Here is a 20,725-nt window from a genome sequence, read left to right as displayed (position 1 = left end):
CTTAACCATGAACGATACTGGGAAGATATTCGAGTGTAAAACACTAAAACTAGTCTTGGTCAAATTATCATGCTTCTGCAAGTGAAAGATATCCCTAGTTGTTGAACTTCTCTGCAAACTTAAGCAACTTTAGAGTGGAAGTAATGGTTACCTCATTTCTGAAGCCAGAGCTAACGGCTTCTTCACTCATATCCGGTTTAAGTTTTGGGATCTAGTCTCTGAGGAGATTCTCAAGATCCTTTACCAAGTCATTGAGCCAAACTTTTAGGGTTTCCTGAGCCACCTTCCAAAAGATATGGGCACTAACAACTAAGATTCTCCTATTTCCAGAACCTGAGTGCACTAGTGCAACCACTACAGGCTTTTGATATTATTGTCCAGGAAGATCAAACTCATCAAAGGAATTTAAGAATCTTACTAAAATTGTTTGTTGGAGACAATTTTGAAACAATTACCCAGTCACCCTTAAAACATAAATAATTGTGTCTTAGCGAGCTGCTTCAGCACAATATATACAAATCAAGATACACAATCAACTATCCGAATTTCTGAAAATTTGGCATGTCATCTGCTGCCATTCTCTTCTTCAACCTTGGCACCCTCTATATAGGATGGGTTTCCAACATTATCAACACTTTCCTTGTAGGTCACGAGATCACTGTACATTTTCTGAGAAGCCTGGGAGAACTCGGTTAGGGACTTGAAAACTGAACAAAACCCAGTTTGAAATCCATTTAGAGTGATCCGCTGAGTTTCTTGCATGTAGTTCTGGTGTTTTTCCCTCTCTATATCAAGCTTTCTTCTAAACATGTCCAGCTGATCCTTCTTCCCTTGACAGAGCTCACTCCAATGATCCATGTCCGACTCAGATTTATGCTCTGTAAGCTTTGGCTCAAGTAGCTTGCTCTCTGACTTCTGGAATGCCAGAATTCTGCGGTCGAGCTCTTTTGCTAGGCTGTCAACTTTCCTTTTCTGTTGCTGTTCTTTACCTTGCTGAGTCCACAGAGCCCTCACATCCTTTGCTAGGCTTTTCAAAGCAAATGTCACCGCCCTATTGGGTAATTTCTCCATGGAAGCTAACCAGTCATGGCAGATCACAAACAATGGGGGGCCATTGACCCCATATGGCACAGCTGAACTCCTCCCCTTTGAGTAAAATTTCTCTTCAGGGGCCACAAACTTGGTCAACCAACCGTGGAGAGCTTCAACATATGCTTTCTGTGCTGCAACATACTGGGCAAAGCATCCATGCCAGTTCAAAAGCTCAGCCTCGAGCTGCAGTGTTGCAAGCCGGTGGGAGTTGTTGCAGAATTTTCCGAATGTGGAACCGGCAAACGATTTTACCTGGACAAGAATCTTGTTTTGGGTTTCATGACAGTCCAACATAATTTTCCAGGTGCGCATTAAGCTGCACAAGATATAAGGAAAATGAATACTGATGAAACCCTAAGTGAAACTAATTTGGGAGACTGCTTAAGTTGTATCTGTTAACTTGCATACCCTTTCAACAGTTCAACAATCTGGGGCTGCAGTTCTTCATCCCTCAGAATCTGGATTCTCTTGCTGATTGATTCAGCACTCCGAATTGCAACCATGATCCTAGCGTATAAATCTTTTACTGCAGCTCGAGTTTTGTCTGTGGTCAGTTCATCATCTCCTCTGACATCCTGGTGTTTAAGACGTGAGCATTTTTTCTCATAAAGCTTCCGTGTCATGTCTCCCGCCTACAAATGTCAAACACTCGGACACATTAGTGCAACAAAAGGAACACGAATTTGCTTGACTAGCAGCTAAACTTTGGAGGAGTGACCAGCTTACCTTAACTTCTTCATAGAGCTTCTTTTCCCATGCATATAGCCTTCCTAGGGTAAGTGAGTGACTTCCAGAATCCATTCCTCCATAATCATCGAAAAAATCATTGCTAAACTCCGTCCATATTGTAGAACTTTTGGAGCTGGCTGTCACAAGACTCTTACCCGATGACGCCTTAGATAATGAAGTGGAATGCCATGATATAGCTTGATTAAGCTTTGTTGAGTTCTCTGTATTAACATAGAATTAGTGAGTTATTATTACCTATAGATGGATAGGGAAACAGAGTATAAAGGCTGATTACCGTTACTCGAGAATGAAACTTGGATACAGAAATGAAAGGACGACGATCATTTAAAAAATTGTTCCTACTTTTTTCTAAACTACAAGATTTGTAGCTTGGATTTGGAATTTGGTAAATACAATCTCTGGAAAAGAGACATAAAGCTACTGAACCCAATATCTTTTCAGAAGATGAGAGAAAAAGAACCATAGTGGGGAATAACTGAAAGGGAGAAATTCTTTTGGCAAATCTATATTATTTTCTTTGGCGAATCTGCGAACTATCTTTGAAGTTCAATAAAGTTCAAAGAACAGATAGTTTAGGTTGTAACCTTGGGCAGTAAAATACATATCAGCATGAAATCACATAACAAAAATTAAGAGAAAAATGCCAACTCTTGGAACTAATACCCTACCATTGTTGCTCCTACTAAATTGTGAACAAAATTTAAGGACTAAAAGACAATCATAACTCAAAGGAAAACATAAGCACTTGGAAAGACAAATAAGTCATTAAAATCAAACCATGAATTATGCTTACCCAGAATGTGAATGTAATCTTTGATTAGCTGCATATGCTGAAGTAAAACATGAAGACAAGTGATATAAAAATCACCAAAACCTTTACAGATCCAGAACAAGAAATTAAACCTTGCAGATAAGCACAGATATAAGCACCAACCTTTAATTTCCTCCAAACCAGACTGCAACTGAACCTTATTAGCATCAAGCATCTTAGAGACATCCTTTGCGGACTCACAAGCCCTCAAGAAAAGGTCCACAATGTCCTTCAATGCTTCCAAAAGCTCCCTTCCTTCAGCTGGTGTATCAATCACAGATAGCCCTCTAGTCTCCCCCTGAGTCACATTACCTTCATCCATTACTTTCACCACTTCACCCTCATTTCCATTCTCCACACCCCTCTTTTCTTCCACCACCACAACCTTCTTCTCATGCTCCACTTCTCTCTCACCTTCCTCCTCAAGCTCAGGTATCCCTTCCTCCTCCCTCACCGCCCTTAAATCCTCTTCGGACCTCCTCCTGTACCCGGTTATAACCTCCGGCCTTACCCCCTCAAAAGGGTTGAAGAAATCCCATCCGAATTCTCCTTGGGGTGATGGCATTACTTGCGGCATTTGCATATAGAAGTACCCAAAATCATGCTCCTCCCTCTCTACTCTCTCTACTCTCTCAACTCTCTCCCCTGTTCTTGGCTCATTTTGGTTATGTTCTTCCACTACTCTGCTCTCCTCCTCGGAACATTCCGAGGACGTCGAAGAAGAAGAAGCACAAGAATCGCAGGCAATGGCTTCATGAGTCGACTCAGAAGGCCTTTGCTGGAGGAACATTGGGTTGGTGATCACATTGTCATGAGTGAGCTGAGGGTGAGAATGAGACTGGCGAGGAGGAGAAGGTGGCGAAAATGTGATGAGGAAAGGTGAAGGTGGTGAAGAGTAGCGAGAAACAAAGAGGTTAACAGCTGCAGCTACTGCACACAAAGCTTGACAATACTTGCAATGTGCTTCTGCAAGTGCATTTCTCTTCTCCACTGCTAGCTTCAGCTGGCGCTTCCTCTCTTTGCAGATTGTTACTACTACTCCTTCCTCTAGCTTTGAAGCTACACACCCCATTAGCTCTTCTTCTTCTAAAGCTGGAGGCTTTTGTGGTTTTGGGGGATAAAAGAAACCAAAAGAATAGAGAACTAGTTTAGTAAAGTGAGAAAGGTGAAATTTTGAAGGAATCTGGGATTTCTTTTGGGGTAAAAGGAAGTGGGGTTCAGCCTAAACTGGAGAATGTGGTGTTATCTGAACTGGGTTTGACAGAAACAAACTAGAAAGTTTAGTTCTTGAATAAAATTTTAGACCTTCTCAACCCTCTAGAAATGTATGTAGCTCAGTGAGAGCTAAATCCCAGTTCATCTCCTACAACAGTTGATGTTTTTGGAGACAGGTTTAGAGAGAGAGAGAGAGAGAGAGAAGATTGGGGCTCGAGAAAGAGAGAGACAGTTTAGTAAATTTGTCGGAAATTTGCTCACTTATTTAAATTAATGATACGTGTTATTTTCATTTATCATGGTAGACTATAATTAATTTTAAAATTCTGAAATGTATTATTAATTTATTTTTACCTTCAATTGAATAATTAATATATTATATATAAAAAATTTAGAATTTTGGGTTTAGACTTTATGGTTTATGGTTATAGAATTTTTAGAGTTTGTGATAATTAAAAAACTCTAAATCTGAAAAATTGTAAGAAAAATTAAACTTTAAAATTTTGTTAAATGTAAAATTAGAAAAAAAAATTATTGTTGTTAATATATATATATAACTGTGGTTATATCTCAATTAATCTAAAATAAGTGTCATTAATCTAAATAGATGGGCAAACCAGAGTGAGGTGAGTCACAAACAAATAACTAAAAATGAGAAAATGAGAGGTCTTGAACCATTAAACAAACACATGTTTTAAGTTCCATAGTGACAAAGTTATGAGTAATTGGTTGTTGGATAATAGTATTATCGTCCAATGATTATGGTTATGTAGTCTCAGGTTTGAGAGGTCAGCAGCTTATGTTGGTCAAGCTCCATTCACAACTAGTGTCGATTGGGTCGATCAAATGCTGGTCTTGAGGACTCTGGGTGGGGAGTTATTGTAGACACAAGTAAGGTTGAGTTTATAAAGTCGTGGTAACCATTAAACAAGCACATGTTTTAAGTTCCATAGTGACAAAGTTATGAGTAATTGGTTGTTGGATAATAGTATTATCGTCCAATGATTGTGGTTATGTAGTCTCAGGTTTGAGAGGTCAGCAGCTTAAGTTGGTCAAGCTCCATTTACAACTAGTGTCGACTGGGTCGATCAAATGCTGGTCTTGAGGACTTTGGGTGGGGAGTTATTGTAGACACAAGTAAGGTTGAGTTTATAAAGCCGTGGTGCACCAAGGTGGTTTTGACGCTACACATCGGTTGTCGATGTTGCCTACAGTTTTTTTTTTCTGCTATAGTAGTGTCCATTTTAGTTCTAGCTAGTTTCTTTGAGTTTGTCGTCGGTATCTTACATTATCTAAAGGTGATTCACAATCATATTTCGATTCGGTATAAATGCCTTGTTAGTTAGTTTTATCTCAATTTGAGTCGGGTTGTTACCCCTCAGTGTGTCAGGACTCAGGATGGACTTTCAATTTGAAGTTCAATAGTAGCTACTTATTGGCTTTAAATTCAGTGTAATTTCATTATTAACGAAGTTCTTATTTGATTAAAACAAAAAAGTTCCACAGTGACAGAGAGTGGTGAGTAAAAAGAGGAGTCTCGTCAAACTCGGCAAATAAACAGAAAAGGGTGGTCTCACCACTGCACAAATCAGAGAGTTGCTTTTGTCATGTCTTTGTTGTCCTTCTTCTTCTTTTAAGAGTAATATATGCTTTTATAATACTTGAATTAGGGATTTTTTTATTTTTTATTTTTTATTTTTTATTTCAACAATTCAAGTGTTCAACTCTGTCCTCGATGACTATGAATGAGTCTTGTTTATCATTTTTTGTGTAACACTATCAAAGTAATTAAAATTCTAAACATAATTGGAAGATAATTACCTTTATCAATTCTGTTGGAATCCAGCATGGGAGTTAACTTCAACCAACACAAATTTTATGAAAGGCTGATTAGGTTGCTTCAACGGCGGATGCATGTTGTAGGGTATATAGGTTGTAGCCCATATGAAAATTTTGTATAGATACAAGTAGATGTATGGTTCTAATGAAAAGGATCTTGGTTAGTTGGCAATCTGTCTAACTTTTTTGTTACTCTCTCTCCATGGTCAAAGTTTCGATTGTACAAACATTTTTTTGGTTTTTATACATTTTTTCTATATTATTCTTTCTTTTATCATTTATATCTTTCTTTAGTTAAATTACATAATTTTCAATTACCTTGCATGTTTTTTTTCCTTCCCATTTTTCTTCACCTTCCTTCTTTAAATATTTTATTAAACAATGAACATTTTAGCATTTTCAGAAAAGACTTGAAATTATTTCCTCTTATATTTCTACACTTTCACAAGTGTCAATAGGAAAAAAAATCTCCTCAGATGAGTATTAAATTGGGTTCCAAACCTTAAAAAAAAAATTCTAACTAACCTAGACAGAATTCTAATCCTAGATCCGTCACTGTGTTGAAAGACTTCTGTGCTAATGTATGAAAGTTGGGAAGTAGTTGGTTCACTTGGTTGCAAGCAGAATTGTCTATTACTCTGAGAATGACAATTGATATATGCATTGGAATCTTATAGAATCTGAAATTGAAGTCTCTGCTGAGCTTCAGAACGATTACTCTTGTGCAACTTGATATGTCTGGATTTTCAAGGCCAAAATGTGATAATAGTATAACTAGGAAGTGAAAGAAGTGAATATATTCTCAAGGATTTATAGTATCGGGCTACCGGGTGTGCGAGTGTGTAACATAAAGAAAAAGAATTACCCTGTTTGGACCAGGTTGGTGCCACACTACCAATATGCAATGAGTGTGCCATGCCAGCTCTGATCTGAGTTCCACATGAACTTGGCAGGCCATCTAGTCACTCCCAGCATCATATGCTTCCCTTGAATGTATCTGAATAAAGATTAGAAATCTGAAAATGTGTGCTTTTTCATCTTACTACAACGTTAGTTGATTAGAACTGTTCTATGGAAGTGTATATCTAGAAGGGTAAATATGTTTCAGTACAATAGTCAACTATGTATCTCATATTCTCTGCATATATGTTAAACACTTGGATCAGAATGTGATTTTTGTTTTAAACCATTTCCAAATTTGTTTCCAGTGAGTTCCCAACATATGCTTCTATTCCCACAACCAGTATTTTATGAAACATTTGATTGAGAATAACACCCGAGGATCTAGGGAATACCTCAAAGTCTCTGCTTAAAGAGCTCAACTGTATTTACTACCAAATAGTCAAAGACATGCGGTTGTTCTATACGAGAAAAGAAAATCGTGGAGTTATGGACCTAGAGTCTCCTCTCCTATAAACTAAGCTAAGGAGCCATAATATGACGTCAAATTCGGTGCCGTAATTCTACGTGACATGACATATCATATTGACACATCAACAATTAAAATTATATAAAAATGTCATTTTAAATGAAAAACAATCATATTCTTATTAATCAAAAGTCTAAATTGTTATAAAAAATTTTGTTAGTTCTTTTTATCATTTTTTCTTTTTCATCACAATAATGCTTCTAAAATACAATTTAAAAATAAAAATTTATGAAAATATGCTTGAAATATGTGTGGTAACTACAATATTTATATTTAGATGAAAACTTTTGATAAGATTCTTTTATTTTTTTTCTAAAATGGAATATTCTTTTATTAGAGTATAATCGATTTAAAGGGATATGTAAGGTAACAAATGTTATTTTTCATAAAATATACATATCTTAATTAATATCATATTTAATACAATTATGTTGATAGTAATCTTTTCGAGTGACAAATATGTCAAGATTCATAACTTTCTTATTTAATTAATTTGCATCTACGATTAATTAATGACTATAATTAATTAATACAATTACCATATATACACCCCACAGACACACACACACACACACACACACATATATATAGTCTCTATCCAGAGTGAAGCTTCACTCTGAAATTACAGAGTGAAGTTCCAATTTTGGCACACTTTTCGGTCAAATTTTTTCACCATAAGCAATTCAATATTTAAGTATACTATTCAAGATCATCTCTACAAAGTTACATCCAATTTGACAATGCTTTGAGCTTTCAAAATTGAGATTTACACGAACGGTTCACGTTGAACAGTTTTAATTCACTCATTAATTTGATCTAATTTCAATACCTTAACGATGTCCGAATTAGATAAATTTTTGTAGAGATGATCTTGAATAGTATACCTAAATATTGAATCGCTTATGGTGACAAAATTTGACCGAAAAGTGTGCCAAAATTAGAACTTCACTCTGTAATTTCAGAGTGAAGCTTCACTCTGGATAAAGACTGTATATATATATATATATATATATATATATATCTCCCCCATGCGCACACATACACACACACACACACACATATATATATATATATATATATATATATATATATCAAGCATATTTTGTATATATCATATTTTTTTTATTACATTTTGAAAGCATTTTGAAAAAAAATAAATGATATAAAAAGAACTATAATTTTTTTAATAATAATTTAGTCGTTGGATTAACAATGATAAGATTCTCTTTTCATTTAAAAATAACATTTTGTGATTATTGTAATTGCTAACATAACAAGGTGATGTGACATGTCATATAAGATTGTAGCGCCAGATCTGTCGTCATATTATGACGCTAAAATATTTTCCTAGATTTTACTAAAAACATATTACTGTGTAAATGTTAGAGTAGTCACTAGTAAGAACTTTTATGCATAAAATAAGTTTGTATAATTATTAATTTTTTACGTTATGAAATATGATAAATGCGAGTGTAAGTGTTCGACATGTCATGTAACATGGCTGCCAATCGAATTTTTTTCTCAGTATTACACAAGTGATGCCTAAACCCTGGTCAGATCATGCATGTAACAAGAACAAGTGAAATTGCTCCTTCATTTCTCACTTGAAAAATAATCTAAAGATGAAATCAGGGATTGTGATGATGGAGCTTGCACTATTTGAAAAATGGATGGTGTTGTGCAGTTGTTATCTAGCACAATCTTGAAGGCTATAAATTACTAGATTGAGGACTGCGTCCCTGTCTAGGGTTCATCAATAAGCCACTAATTGGCAATAAGGTCATACAAAGCTGAGGTGTTTTATATGTGGGTTGGTGGAATATGACTGATTGGGTCTGACAAATGAGTAAAAGACTTTACTCTGACCTCGAAGGTTTCTTCTCTCTATTTCATATTTTACTCCCAAGAATAATACAACTTTCAAATTTTGATATATTGGGTTGTGTAATTGCTGAAAAATCAATATTTTCGGCTGTATTTCGCCAAAAATTTCATTTTCCCGGTGGAGCGATTTTGGTTTTGGTTTAGAAATAACGTCTCTCCACCATTCTGATGTGTCGTTTATGTTTATATCATGCATATTATTTTAATTACTCATATAGGAGTACTATATTTAATTTATATACAAGTGCTTGTTAATAATTTTAAAATATTTTAATTATCTTGATTGAAATTTTTACAAAAATTGATATTTTTAAAAATATCTATTTTCCAAAAAGTCGAAATTTTCAATTTTCACTATATTTTAGTCCTGTTCTGGGAGAATTACTATTCTACCATTGTGTGTGTCTTAGCCTAATAGGTTTCCTATTAGGAGATAGATTAGCATCTCCGTAATAGATTAGGACTTCGAATCATACGGGATTGTGGTTTTGTAATACCTATATATAGGCCCCCATATCATTCAATAATACACAATTATTTCATCCTGAAACACGTTATCAGCACGTTGCCCTAAAACCCTGAACTTTTAGAGCCCTAGAATTTTTTTTTCTCTCCACCGCCGGCCGCCGTCGTCTCCGGCCTCCGGCATCTCCTCGTCGGCGCTCCTCGTCGGCGCAGCCCCTGCAGCCCCGCGCACAGCCCCTGCATGCTACCCCCGCAGCCCCGCACGCTGCCCTGCCCTGCAGCCCCCGCAACGCAGCCCTGCACGCACGCACGCTGCCCCGCACGCACCCATGCTGCCCCCACATCGCAGCCGCATGCAGCCCCGCACGCAGCCAGCCCCGCACGCAGATTCTGCCCTGCGGCCCCTGCTGCCCTGCAGCCCCCCTGCTGCCCCTGCACGCAGCCCCGCAGGGTATCCTCCGCATTCGCTCCGCAAAAACATCTTTTTGCCCCGAAAGACCCCGCATCAGAGGATTTAAAATTGCTCCTCCCGCATATATACGCAATGAACGCGAACTGCACAAGCAAACTCTTCGCTCAAGAGAAGCTACTCCCGTCTTCCCTACCCTTTTGGGCCTTTAAACTATTTCTCTTTTTTCCTTTTTATTTTCCTATTGCTTATTAAATCGTTTATTTGCACGTTTTCGTTTTCTAACTATGTTTCACGTGCTTGCATAGGAAAAGTGATCACTCGTCGTACTATGGTGATGACATTCATGCCAAGATGGATGATACTTTTGTCATCTACATACGATTTTGATCGTACCCTCCCAAGATTTTATGTCATCGGACGAATATCGAAAAGGAATTCAACAAGCAACTTCATGCATGACGATCGATTTGCAGAGCAATTTACTTATATGCGGTCTATTTGGCAGACCAACAAGTATGTTTTTATTAATGTTGCTGCTTTTGAAGATATATATATATATATAAATTATCGGGCGCTATTAGCCTTTTTCATGTCTTCTTTTCCGGCCTTTCTTATAACGCCGATGAGACCAAAGAGGGATATGATTCCCCTCTCGGTCGACGTTTTTCATGTGACGGTCCTGGGGGAATCACGTTATTATTTAAAAGGAAGATATCGATTTCGTGTGGTCGCCTGAGTGCACCGCTGTTTTGGGTGCGATCATGAGAATCGCCGATATGCATCGATTATTTTGTGACCATATACATCACAACCTTGTAATTCCAGTTACATACTTAAATAGTTTCGATTATTTGAAACCTATACAACCCTCGTTTCTTATGGATGCGTCGTCATCGCGACTGTTATTTGAATGTTTGAGTTTTCTTAAACTCATGTCTATAAACGATAATCTCAAGGTCTACGTACTCATTTAATTGAGTTGATTCATTACTCTGATGCGGCACTATTTGCTGACAAAAAGATCCCAAAAATAACGAATTCTATGGGACACACTTAAAAGTGATTTAATGAACGTCTATGACGACGTATTACCAGAGTTGACCTTGAAACATGCTCCACATCCGAGAAACACATGTCATTTATTGGCACCTGTATCTATTTCTCGAGGGAATTTTGGAGATGGAAACGTAACATTCTTCCATTCTCAAGTAAGCACATTTTTGAGCCTGAGGCTAAGGCTCCGCCCAATCAGATATGCAAGATTTTGTTGCTACAGACTTTTGATTAGTCAATCTATTTTGACTATGTCTTCTGCTTACTATTTTTCAAGTATGACGTTGGCATTGCCATGTTTCTTGTTCGACTTTAGCTTAAGTCGTCTATTGGAATTGAAAGTTTGGTTGTGTTGTATTAAATATTGGCATATTCTATAAAATTTCTCGTCTTTCTTGGATTCGTGAGAATTTTATTTGTCTTGGCTTAGCATGCATGGTCAACGTTTGCAACTTACGTGGTTTTTCAATTGGCCGTTTTTGGGTTACATGGGACCCCAATAGCACTACATTGTGATTTTGGACTTTGAAATTTGGAAAACGGACCTCGGAACGACAAAATTGACGTTGTTTTTCCCGGTTACTGTTCCGGCGTTTCCGGAACGTTTTTTGACGTTTTACCGGCGTATTCGCCGCCTTCCGGCCATATTCCGGCATTTCCGGCACCGCCATGCAGTTCCGGACGGCGTTGCCTGTCGGACCTGAAGTTATGGCCTCCATACCGGCCAGGTCCGGCCACTGCCGGACGGATTTCCGGCAATCGGTGCCGCCGGCTTCCGACGAGTTTTTCAGACGTTTTTTTTCCGTCGTTTCTCGTCATGTTTCAGCAGTTCTTGCTGCCACGTTTTCCCAGTCCAAATTTCACCCGATTTTGAGTTGTATTGACATGGTTTTCCGATTAATTTTTCGGTTTTCTCCAAGTCGTTTCATAGCTCAAATGATTTTATTATTATTGGTGACCACCCGCACCAAATGGAAGGTTTTCCACCGTAATTGTTTGGTATTCAACTGCTCTAATAGCATGTTTTTCCAACTCTTAAGTTGAAGAATGTAGTTCTATTGCCATGTGATACATTCGATGGGATTGCCATTTGTTTCAATCTCATCTCTTACAATATCCTACGGCGTATTGTGTAGAGAAGTTCACCGCGTTGTTGACTCTCTTAATCTTCATTTTGAGAATGTCCCGCCGTAAAATCGAGTGTCTTGCTAATTGCCTAACCACCCACACTGTCGTACGGCGCAGGTAGTTGTTTTACGGATCTCGTGTGGAGATTGTGTTGTATATCTTCGTGCCTTGCTAAGTTTTAAAGGCCATTCATGCCAATGATGGATTTTTATCTTGATATTTGTGTTAAGAAGGGAGAGGAATAAATCTGTCAGATTTCATTGACAGTATCTTTTTCAAGCTTCGACAGTAGCTTTGTTAGCCTGTAGACATCGTTTTGCTTGCCTGCAGCAGTAGCTTTATGTAACTCAAGATTCTTTGAATCATGTGTTCGGTTTTACTGTCTTCTCGGTTTTGACATGATCGTTTTTTGGTCATTTTGAACAAGATATGATGATTCGAGTTCTTTGAAATTCACATTATCATCTATTTTTCATGTTCACGAAGCGATTGGAGGACCACCTCACCCATGCTCCACACGGTGAGGCCGAGCCTATCCGTGCCATGCACGGTGAGGCCGAGCCTGCCTATTTTGGCGGCTCCATGGCATTAAGGCCGTCGGTGGCGGCATCCCCTCCTTCACAGGAGCTTGTGATGCCTCATGTGTCTTCTAATGCCTCCATGACAATCTCTGATGCCAATCGCTCATTTTGCAAAGCTTGTTCTTTTGCTAGATTTCAAGGAAGTCCTTATTTGCTAAGGCTCCAACCGAGAACATTCTATTCTTACAAAGTATTTAAGGTGACATTAGTGGACTCTATCCAACCGAATACAGACATTTTTTGGTATTTTTATGGTATAGGTTAAGAGCATCGACGCGTTGGTCACACAAGAAATGCTGCATTCGCTAAAGTTTTTAGCTATGATCATCATACTAAGGGCTCACCACCCTTCCCATCCTCTCAAATCTATTTGATTGGATACCGTTGGAGAGTTCACCTCCACGACTTTGATGATTTCGTTTTGCATATCTACTGGGATCGTCGTTGAACATAGTATTCCTCATGTTCATTCACTGCACGATCTAGCAGAGCTCGGACATGGTTATGGGTACTAACCTGCCGATTTTTGCATGGAGATATGTAATGATGTTGCATGCAGCGACACTTATTCGTTTTAGACCCACAACTTGCCAAGCGTTTAGTGCGTACCAGATGGTTACTAGATACGATCCCAACGTTCTTTTTCTTAAACGCCTATTTGGTTAAAGTTGTTTATGTGCCTCTATTGTAGTTATCTCAATGGGTCTACTTGAAACGATTAAGTATTCTGGTTGGTTATGATTTATGAATCACCAACACTTGTCCGCTATTTCCAATCTACAACCGTTGATCTCTATCCTGCGATATTAGCAGACGGTCACTTTGATGAGACATACTTCCCGTCGTTAGGGGTAGATATTGAATGCTCCAATTCTGGTTTTAACGCCAGGAATTGACGTGGTGTGGCACTATGTCTCATTAAGATCCCGCACTACTCAAAGTGAGCAAATGTGCAACGCATTATCGACCTCCAGAAAGTCAAAGATTCGATGCTCAATGACTTTACCGATATTGCGAAAGTGACGAGATCGCACATAAATGCTGTGATGTGCCGGTAAGGTTGGAACTCTCAGAATATGGGAGAATTTCATATGACCTGGTCCTAGCACCGTTGGCACCATCCCTGACAGTGGGAAGGAAGCCGGCAATGGAACCATCGTACGCTGTGGTGTTGTCTGCGCCCGTGGTATTGTACCACAAAACAAGGACGGCAAACGCAAAGATGGACTAATAAGGGTCATAGCTTCGGTCTTGGCTCCTGCCTAGATGAGGGGGAGACCATTATTCTCTAGAATCAAATCTAGAAAGAAGCGAAGTGCCTAGGCACAAGTATTTCGCCCATCATCAAGAGATATCCTCTAAACATGTGTATCAACTAAGTTTCTGTGGGATGCTACAGACTCATTTTGTTGATGTTAGAGAAGAATAGAACTCTCACGAATTGATCGTATACAGCGCGCGTGTGTGTTTAATGTATTGATCTCCCATGATTGATGATGTATTCGCTTATGCTCTTATTCCGTTGTAAAGCATCAACGATGAGCAACTTGACCGAAGTGGAAAGAATCAATACAGGCTGAACTAGACTTGTTATGTTGGTCGTTGTTCGTAAGTGTAATGAGAAAGATGAACTCATGCGATATACGCAGGACTTATGGAGCAAAGATTGTCTCATTATCCTAGTATTGAGTACGATGAGTTATATTCTCTCGTTATGGACATAATTGCTTTCCGCTACTTGATCAGTAGTAGTGTCCATGAAAACTGATTTGCAACATATGATAGTGGTCATAGAATATCTGTAAAGGGATCTTAACGCATATATGAGAATGCCCGAGGGACTTTAAATGCCTCCAGACCACGTAGAGCTTATGTAATCAGATTGCGACGTTCGTGAGAACGTAGTACAATCGGTTGCAAGAACTCATACCCATATGTGTTCATATGAAGCTAATTCTTGATTCTCTATTCCGTCTAAGTATAGATGATGAAGAGATTCAATGAGCTATACATTCATACATGCTAGTGTTGTTGGGACACTATTGCTTTCATTATGACGTGATTAACTATGCGCCTATGCATTGTCATTGGACTTGCATTGCTTCTTTGACATGGGTTTAGTTCTACACTTAGTGAACCAACACAAATCATATCCACACCAACGCCGCCAGCAGCTCCAGCAACATCAACGTACGCCTTGGTGTAGCAGTCGACACTGGTAGCGTAGAGGATGCGTACGGTTCCATCTTGGACCAAAACCAGTCCTTCATTGGTCCATTCCCCCATTCTTTTCGCGAAAGACACATTAAATGTGACAAATCAGAATCTGTCCAGTTTCGTAGGTCAACTTCAACGAGACCTACAGGACAGCTCGCTCGATGAAATATGATGAAATTGGTACCGTTGGAAAGGCCTATGTGTCTATTTTCCAAGAACACCAACCATTCGTTCATAGCTATTATATTGAGTGAGTTATGGCCGTTTTAGCAAAGTAGGACAGTCCTGCCCGGAAATTTGCAAGTCAGTCAACTTCGACAGAGCATTGTGAACTGCTCCGATCGGATGAGGTTGTGAACCTTATGTCACTGGAAAGCCACGGGTGTCTACTTTTCAGAACATTTTACGGTTCGCTGATACCTATTTTGACGAAGAAGTTATGGCCGTTTAAGTGAGTGAATGTCATTCTACCCGAGAATCTGATTTTCATTGCAAACTCTTGTTTTGAGTTGTTATGCAATCTTGTTTCCTAAGATCTAAGTTTGGCTAAGTATAGTATGGATGATCTAAGGATGTGTGGCTAGATTAATGGTTAATCATTAGCCCAAGACTACGTTTGAGAAGCATGTAATGAACGTTGTGTACGTTGTTCTTTGTACTCCATGATTATGGCACTAATCAGGTGGAGTTGTTTCGTAGACTTCAGGGGGAGTCTAGCTCACATGATGCTATCAAATGTAGACGGTGCGTTGTGCTCTTTTTCCCTTCGATCAAGCTTTTGTTTTTACCAAAGAGGTTTTTATTTTGCTTGACAAGGTTTTTACCGAGGCAACGATGTGTGCACCATGCAACCTAGGCATGCGACACAAGGGGGAGTGTTCCAGGAGAATTACTATTCTACCCTTGTGTGTGTTTTAGCCTAATAAGTTTCCTGTTAGGAGATAGATTAGCATCTCCGTAATAGATTAAAACTCCGAATCCTACGAGATTGTGGTTTTGTAATGCCTATATATTAGGCCCCCATATCATTCAATAATACACAATTATTTCATCCTGAAACAAGTCCTTTTTTTTTTTACAATCACGATATTTTAGTCCTTGGATTGCTCTATGGTATAGTATACCAAAAAAAAAAGTTGATAATGCGCATCGTACATGGTTACTACAGATATTTCCCGAGCATTCTATTCTTGAACGCTTCTCATAAATGTGCTGCCTTTCCATTTATGATAGACCAAACAGATATAAAGAAGCAAGAAAGAAATAGGATGCAAAAGCTTAATTTGACATGTCATACAATTTACAGATCTGAAATTTCAAGAGAAATGAAAAGCTAAATGAGAAAAGGATAAGAACAGTGTCAAGGAAATGTAGCTATGATATGACTGATTTCCGAGGAGTCGCCTGAAGTTGTCTTCTCCAGTTCTGTTTTGTTTCTGGGCACAGAAAGAAGCTAAATGCAAGTATTAGATTCCAGTTAAAAGTTACAGTGTTGTACATTAAAGAATTGACGGCCCACTCCCTGCAGTCTGGCTCGGAAGCTCTACCTAGTTGTATTCACACAAGAGAATGGTATGAACAAACACATTGAGATACAGTCTGTTTAATGATCAGGTAGTGACAGCTTCCGTTGGTGTAGTCGTGTAAGGAGCCAGAGTATTAGGAGGCATGCTGATACCGCCCCCTCTCACTGAGCACTTGACAGAAGTAGCCTTGCTCACAAGATTTGAGTCAAGAAACACAACAATCACGGTTATGTCATCGTGGAAATGGCGACGAACACCACGGTCTATCTTTTTCAAGTCAGAATACCGCATTTCTCTCTTTTTTGCTGCTTCTTGCAGGGCAGTTTTCACTAACCTCTTTGCACTTCCCTGCATCAGGTTTAGCAAACAACAGTTTAATGGGACTACACATAACTGAGGGGGACAGGCTACAAAACAAAGGCATCTAATCAATGACTTCACTGTAAGATCATCCAAAACCACGAAAATTTGGCATCATTTCTTCCAGTTCTTAGCTTTGGTGGCTTTTATTTCCAGAGTTGACTCAACTCTGATACATTGATTCCAAATTTTATGGTTTTACCTGTTCAGGAGGGCTCTCTTTTTTTGGCAGCTTTAGATGAAAAATGCCTACAAGCACGTAATAAAAATGCCTACTTATTATACCTGTAATTGTATAATAAGTAGTTTTCTCAGGTCACCTGGTGACCAACAGATTTGTTATCACTAACCTTTGGATTTATTATCAAAGGTTAAGTATATCAAAACAGTTATTACATTCATATACAACCATATCTATTATATCCAAGGTTAAGCAACCATAGAACAATTCTGATTGTAGTTTTAATGTAGAAAAGAACTCCTGAAGGTATTCCTGAAATCTGAAATCATGCTGACTACAGTGACTAGGAATCTCTGTAAACTAACTATGCTTTCTGCAAAATTAAGATCTGGAATGGGATACCAACTTAGAGAGATGTACCAGTAGGTAGGGCTCCTACGATCAATGTGTTCACTACCCAATTTTGCGCTTTCAATTGGAATTACCAAAAAAAAATAAGGATATAGGAATGTCAGATAAGCGGTAAGTGTTAAACTATCATCTTCCGAGTTCTGACATATCAATAGTTAATCTAAATCTCCTTTACTGTTCTTATCTAAAAGATAAATGCTTTATAGTTAATGTACCAGTGATTATAGCTGATAAAAATAATTAAAGAATCTTACATTTCGTGGATGATTTTGAACTATATCAACTGCTTCCTGATTACTGAGGTGCTCCCAGAGTCCATCAGAAGCAAATATAATAAACTGATCGTGTGGTTGCAATTGGAGCACTGAAATTGCGGGGTCAGAGCTCAATATTGGTCTTTTGATAGGGTCCCGAAGACGAAACTTAGCATACAAAGGCTCCCTGTTGAATTCAGCCTTCTTTAAATAGAAATCACCGATAGATCTAGAAATCTGCAAGAGATAAGTGTTCAAATATCAGTCTGCAATGTATCATGAAACCATTTACTTTGTGGTACTGGTAATAAAAAATAAAATAGAAAATTGCTTAGCAACACATCTTTAAATTGTACCACTGGATGCAACACTCCTATCTTATATCACATATTGCTTTGTCTTTAGTGTATGCTAGCATCATTAGAGTAAAAAAGTTAACATTCCACCTATTCATGCATACTCTGAAATTATATAATTTTTTTTTCTCTAGACATGGCGAGGAAGATCAAATAAGCTGAAAACTTACATTATGTGAAAGAAAGAAAGAAAAGGAAGAAGAAACCAAAAGCAAACGTTTAGAAACACGAAACCAAGGAGATTAATTTTTAAAAAATGCTTGGAAAGAAATCTAGCCAAAATTAAAGTCCACTTTGTTAACTGGCTTACTTTAATTTAAGACTGATTGGAAAAAAAAGTAAAGGAAAACTGTGTTGCCTGAAAACAAAGATAATAATTGATATGACCAATGAGACCAGTAAACCCTTTTATAGGGGTAGGGGAAGCCAATGTAAGTTATGTAACTGAGGCACTAGTATGAGAAACTAGGTGCAAATAATTTACATGAGTTAAAAGCATATTTGAAAAGTTACCTGTATTACTCCCTTTACACGCCATACATTATGCTTCAAAAGTACAATCTGTGGATCGTCGGGGTGCAAAGAATGCAGCTCCTGTCTCACAGATTCTATACATGCATTATGCTCTTGTGACAACTGAATTGAGAGTACCTCCCCAGTTGCCTTCACAACCCTCCCCAAAACTGCACGGGAATCACCAAGGTTTGCAATATACAGAGTTCCATTACAAATAACACCAACGAGGCAGCAGGATCCCACTGCCGCAATCTGCGGTTTAAGAGGCCACTGCCTGGTAACAACAGAAAGAAAACCCTCTTCGGTTGCTTGAAAGGCTTTACGTATTACATCCACAGACATGGACTGCTGTTCCGAACTAAATCCTGCATATTACAAGTATAATTGATATCAGAACATGGATTTTGTCACAAGTTTTAAGTCTAAAATCACTAACGAATTGTAGAGTTCACATTCCATATGATATATCAATAGCTGCTGATATAAGGTGATACCTGAACCAACGATAAAAACTGAATTCCTTATTAATACAATTATCAATACTCAACCTTCCTAAAGGAAAAGTACTCAGCTTAACTATTTTGTCTTCCAAAAAAAATACACAATCAAGCATGCATTCACAAGGCTCTCTTCTTTTTCACTCAGCAACTTTCAAACTCCAAACTAAAGCACCAAATACCTAAATCATGTCCTTTGTTGTAAATACTTTCCCTTGATTCTAGCAGAAGTTCAAATCAAAAGCCACAAAGCCATCAAAATCTTTGATTATGGAATCTAAAATGTTCACAATCGTAAGAAAAAGTCTGAAGACACTTACTCTTGAGATGCTGAAAGAGGTGATCATTGATAAAGCGTGATGTCTCCGGTCCACCATGCCCATCATAAACACCAATAAAAGTTCCAAACGGCCCAGACTCACTCGTGCTCAAACTTCCGGACTCGACCTGACTCTGATCCTCAAGCAAATTGTTGGCCTGAACTACGGCCATTGAGAAATCACCATTGATGTGCTGGCCTGTGTCTTTGTACCACAGGAGCCCATCTTGTCTCCCCACTGCATCTGAACTGGTGTGAGCATAACCATTCGACCTCGGCCGAAAACAGGACCTCAAGAAGTTCATCAACTCTGATAACATCCCTCATCTCATCCACACAACCCTCCAAAATCTCCACATGTAACAGCCACCTTTACAAAAAACAGTCTCCCCCCAATTCTCAATTGCAAATACTAAACAAACACAACTCTCTTCTACTTCTCAGCTCAACTTCTACACACTACAACAAACATCAACACAAAACATAAGGAGATTAATATACTGATACTCTTAACTTTCATCCGAGTAGATCAAACAAAACACCATAAACAAGCCCTTACTTTACAGTTGATTACACCAAAACATAAGGAATTAAAAGACAGAAACCCCAGAAGTCCCAAAACTCAAAACTCATCATAAGACCGTCTAAAGCAGAATAATACCCACGATGGCTTACAATGAGGAAACAAAATCAACGCAATCTTAAATGGGAGGTTTGAAAAAAAGAGGGGTCAAAGTCACTGTTTTTTTTGTACGTTCACCTCAGAGTTTGGTCAGCCATTCAGAAATCCAGAAGGTCTACCTCTTTAGCATTGTACAAAGATTGACTTGGGTAACAACAAATTCCAAAAAATCAACAATAAAAAAAACTACAGAAGAACTAAAAAAAGCATTTATCTTTGTTCCATCATCAAACCAGAGGGAAGGAAAAGAAGCTTACCCAACAGTCTTCCAAGTTGAAACTAACAAAGGGTTGCAGTTAAAGATTAAGATCTTGAAGGAATCAGAGGAAAAGCTCAAGTGTGTGTTGGAGCATTAGATCTGGGGATCCATGAACTGAAACAACGATGGGAGCTTTGGTTTTTTTATTTGCTAGTGAGAGAGAGAGATGATGAGATTGTTGAACAGGCAGACAGAACACACAAAGTGAATGGGAGTATTCAAAAAGAAATAGTCTTTGAGAGGAAGATTGGGCCAACTGAAAGAAAAAACCTCTCTCTTTCTTTCCTTATATATATTTTTTCTTCCTTCTATTTCTTCTCTTCTCTCTTTAGCAGACAAGCCCCATAAAAGACCAACAATGGAGAGCTTGAAGCCAGCAAAGCAGAGGTCCAGCTATGGGCTCCACACCACTATATGCTGCTATAGAGAGAGAGAAGGAGAAAGAGAGAGGAAGAAGGGAGTCAATGAATGTTTAAATCTTTATTTTT

The 20,725-nt window shown here is 38.3% G+C and overlaps 2 protein-coding genes across 3 annotated transcripts; both read right to left on the bottom strand.

The window, feature by feature from the left end:
• Positions 1-311: 311 nt before the first annotated feature.
• LOC126784466 (protein ROLLING AND ERECT LEAF 2-like) lies at positions 312-3,725 on the bottom strand. The gene is made up of 4 exons (XM_050509927.1): positions 2,777-3,725; positions 1,819-2,042; positions 1,501-1,724; positions 312-1,408 (listed from the first exon to the last, which is right to left on the bottom strand). Exons 1-4 carry the CDS (start codon positions 3,723-3,725, stop codon positions 565-567), a joined length of 2,241 nt encoding a protein of 746 aa, XP_050365884.1. The 3' UTR covers positions 312-564.
• Positions 3,726-16,140: 12,415 nt separating this feature from the next.
• LOC126782794 (probable protein phosphatase 2C 46) lies at positions 16,141-20,564 on the bottom strand. Of its 2 annotated transcripts, none has more exons than XM_050508109.1 (5): positions 20,236-20,564; positions 19,298-19,755; positions 18,478-18,845; positions 17,609-17,845; positions 16,141-16,750 (listed from the first exon to the last, which is right to left on the bottom strand). In XM_050508109.1, exons 2-5 carry the CDS (start codon positions 19,614-19,616, stop codon positions 16,487-16,489), a joined length of 1,188 nt encoding a protein of 395 aa, XP_050364066.1. In that variant the 5' UTR covers positions 19,617-19,755; positions 20,236-20,564; the 3' UTR covers positions 16,141-16,486. The 2 variants fall into 2 exon arrangements, with proteins under 2 accessions (XP_050364066.1, XP_050364067.1); XM_050508110.1 differs by lacking the exon at positions 20,236-20,564 and adding an exon at positions 19,856-20,009.
• Positions 20,565-20,725: the final 161 nt, after the last annotated feature.

Source organism: Argentina anserina, chromosome 2 (assembly GCF_933775445.1).
Source record: "Argentina anserina chromosome 2, drPotAnse1.1, whole genome shotgun sequence".
In the NCBI taxonomy this organism is placed as follows: Eukaryota; Viridiplantae; Streptophyta; class Magnoliopsida; order Rosales; family Rosaceae; genus Argentina; species Argentina anserina.
This window is presented reverse-complemented; position numbering and strand designations above follow the sequence as displayed.